This window comes from Cariama cristata, unplaced genomic scaffold (assembly GCF_000690535.1).
Source record: "Cariama cristata isolate BGI_N322 unplaced genomic scaffold, ASM69053v1 scaffold23898, whole genome shotgun sequence".
NCBI lineage: Eukaryota > Metazoa > Chordata > Aves > Cariamiformes > Cariamidae > Cariama > Cariama cristata.
Window position 1 is genome coordinate 1,538 of NW_009629729.1, and position 2,429 is coordinate 3,966.

Consider the following 2,429-nt stretch of genomic DNA (forward strand, 5'->3'; position numbering starts at 1 on the left):
GACCTGTTACCTCCTCTCTGCCTGCCACAGCATCCATGGGGTGAGAGGCTTCAGGGCTCGCTCCCTGGGGACCCGTAACCCCTGTACACTGGGGTCCCCTTGTCCTCAAGACCTTCTGTTTCAGGACAAATACCTGGCGGACATGGACGAGCTCTTCTCTCAAGTAGATGAGAAGAGGAAGGTGAGTGTGCCCCACTTCGTGCTCCCGTCTCTCGCTGTCTAGAGCTGCTTGCCATAAACCTGCTTTAGTCTGTGCTACCAACGCTGCCGTGTTCCCCCTCTGAACCCTTGCCATGTCCCAGACCTCTTTTTTTTTGGTGCTGGACTCACCCAGCCCCTCCTGACCCAGCTCTGCTTCTCTCGAGCCAGAAGCGGGACATTCCTGACTACCTGTGCGGGAAGATCAGTTTTGAGCTGATGAGAGAGCCCTGCATCACACCCAGTGGGATCACCTATGACAGGAAGGACATTGAGGAACATCTCCAGGTAGCACCAGGTTGGGGGCAGTGGGGGCTTCCCAGGACCTTGCCCGCCGTCCTTCTCTGCCTGACTCCTGCCTGCCGTGCCTGGGCGTGAAGGCAGTTGCCTGCCCAACTAAGGGCTCAAAAGCCTCCTTGGGTTTGGTCCCAGGTACCTGCCCGGGCAGCTCCCTGCAGAGGTGCCGGTGCAGGCAGGAAGGCAGCGGATGCTGCCAGGCCCTGCCTGAAGCAGAGGCAGCTGTTGGCAGGGGTCTTGTGCCTTGACTCACTCTCGTTCTGCTGGGAGGCACCTTCGGAGGGGACTTTTCCTCTGTCCTGCTCTTTCCTTCCCCCAGCAGACGCATGGATGCCTGGCTGCTGTGCCAGATACTGGCACAGGCGCTGGCCTCGGGCTGCCTGTGCCCCAGGGCTGAGGCTGGGCATGTGGAGTAACCGGTTCATGGCCATCTCCTCCCTTGCAGCGCGTGGGTCATTTTGATCCGGTGACGCGGAGTCCTCTGACCCAGGACCAGCTGATCCCCAACCTCGCCATGAAGGAGGTGATAGATGCATTCATCTCTGAGAACGGCTGGGTGGAGGATTACTGAGGGGCTGAGGGGGCCCACCCAGGTTCCCTCCATGGCCACAGATGCACAGATGGCTCTTGCTGGGCTGGCACCATGCCTTACTTGCTCTCCAGCTGTTCCCCCTCCACTCCAGGTGCCCAGAGACCCAGCAGCAGCGCTGGGCAAGGGCACATTGCCATCTCCCCTTCCCGAGGAGCCGCAGCAGCTGAGTGGGCACAAAAGCTCCCCAGGCTCCCCTCTCCACCAGCTCCTTGCTGACCGTAGCGCTTGGACGAAGACCTCTGGGGGGGTTTGGAGAAGGCTGGCTTGTAAGAGTGGCCTGGAAGGTCTCACCAACATCTTCATCACCCAGAGAGCAGGTTTCCCCCTCGGCTACGGCAGCTGACAATCCGCAAAGATCATGTCCTGCTCCAGGGAGGTGCCACGAGGAGCTTGCTGGGATGAGCGCCTAGTGCTGGTCTGGCCCGGTCCCCTCCCCGTGTACATAGTTGTTTCCTCCTCCTTCCACCTGCTGCCTGGCCAGGGTCAGGTCCTCCTCTTTCCTGTAAATAGCCACTTGCTAGGGTGGGAGACCAACATTCTCTCTGCAGATGCCGACTCACTCTCCAGCTTTTCCTGGGAAACAACAGCCCTCAAGGTGGAAGGGGCTGGCTTACACGTCCCCTTGCCTGCCGGGGCCATGGTTCCCTGTGAACAACTGCCTGGGTTAAAGTTCTTCCTTTTAGTGACATCCCTTTAAAAAACAACCAGCAAATCTGCATCCGACTGAGACTCCAGCGTTTCAGTTGGCTGACAGCCTGCCTGGCTTTTGAGCGCCCTCTGGAAGTTTGCCAATGTCAATTAAAAACAAAACAAAACACAACACCCACATAAAAATAAATTTAAAAAAAAAAAATCAGCAATAAATGTGGAAAAAGAGCTGGAGTGATTCATGGCAGCGATCCCTGCACTGGGCAGGTGATGTCCTGGCTTGGGAAGTGGTGCCATCCCACAAGGAGCGGGGTTTGGCTGCCCCCGTGGGCTGGGGCTCACCTCTGCCTGCCCTGCCTGCCCGTCTCTGGTGGGGTGGGGATGTAGCAATACAAGAAGTGCTATGACACAACAACAACTTTAATCCAAGGGGGAGGGAAAAGCCCAGTAAAACCCAGCATTTCTACAGGCAGTTGGTCCCAACACCAGTAGTTGAGTGGGTGGCTGCTGGCTCTGCCCTGTCCTGGCAGTGGCAGAAGCTGGAGCTGCCGCCCCGGCACGGTCTCACCACAGCTGGGATGGTGGCGGCATGTCCCAGTCCTTCCTGGCTCTACCCCAGGAAGGTGGAGATGAAGACACTGGTGTCCAGGTTGAGCGTGGCGTGCCACCAGCGGTCAGGGAAGTACAGGACCTG

At 58.3% G+C, this 2,429-nt stretch overlaps 1 protein-coding gene across 1 annotated transcript in view; it reads left to right on the plus strand.

The window, feature by feature from the left end:
- Nucleotides 1-1,259, plus strand: part of STUB1 (STIP1 homology and U-box containing protein 1, E3 ubiquitin protein ligase) — a 2,474-nt gene extending 1,215 nt beyond the window's left edge. The window contains exons 4-6 of the mRNA XM_009705291.1: nt 125-181; nt 370-486; nt 941-1,259. Of these exons, the coding sequence (XP_009703593.1) occupies nt 125-181; nt 370-486; nt 941-1,066 (300 nt within the window). The 3' untranslated portion in view covers nt 1,067-1,259. The remainder of the gene's footprint in view (nt 1-124; nt 182-369; nt 487-940) is intronic.
- The last annotated feature ends 1,170 nt before the right edge of the window (nt 1,260-2,429 follow it).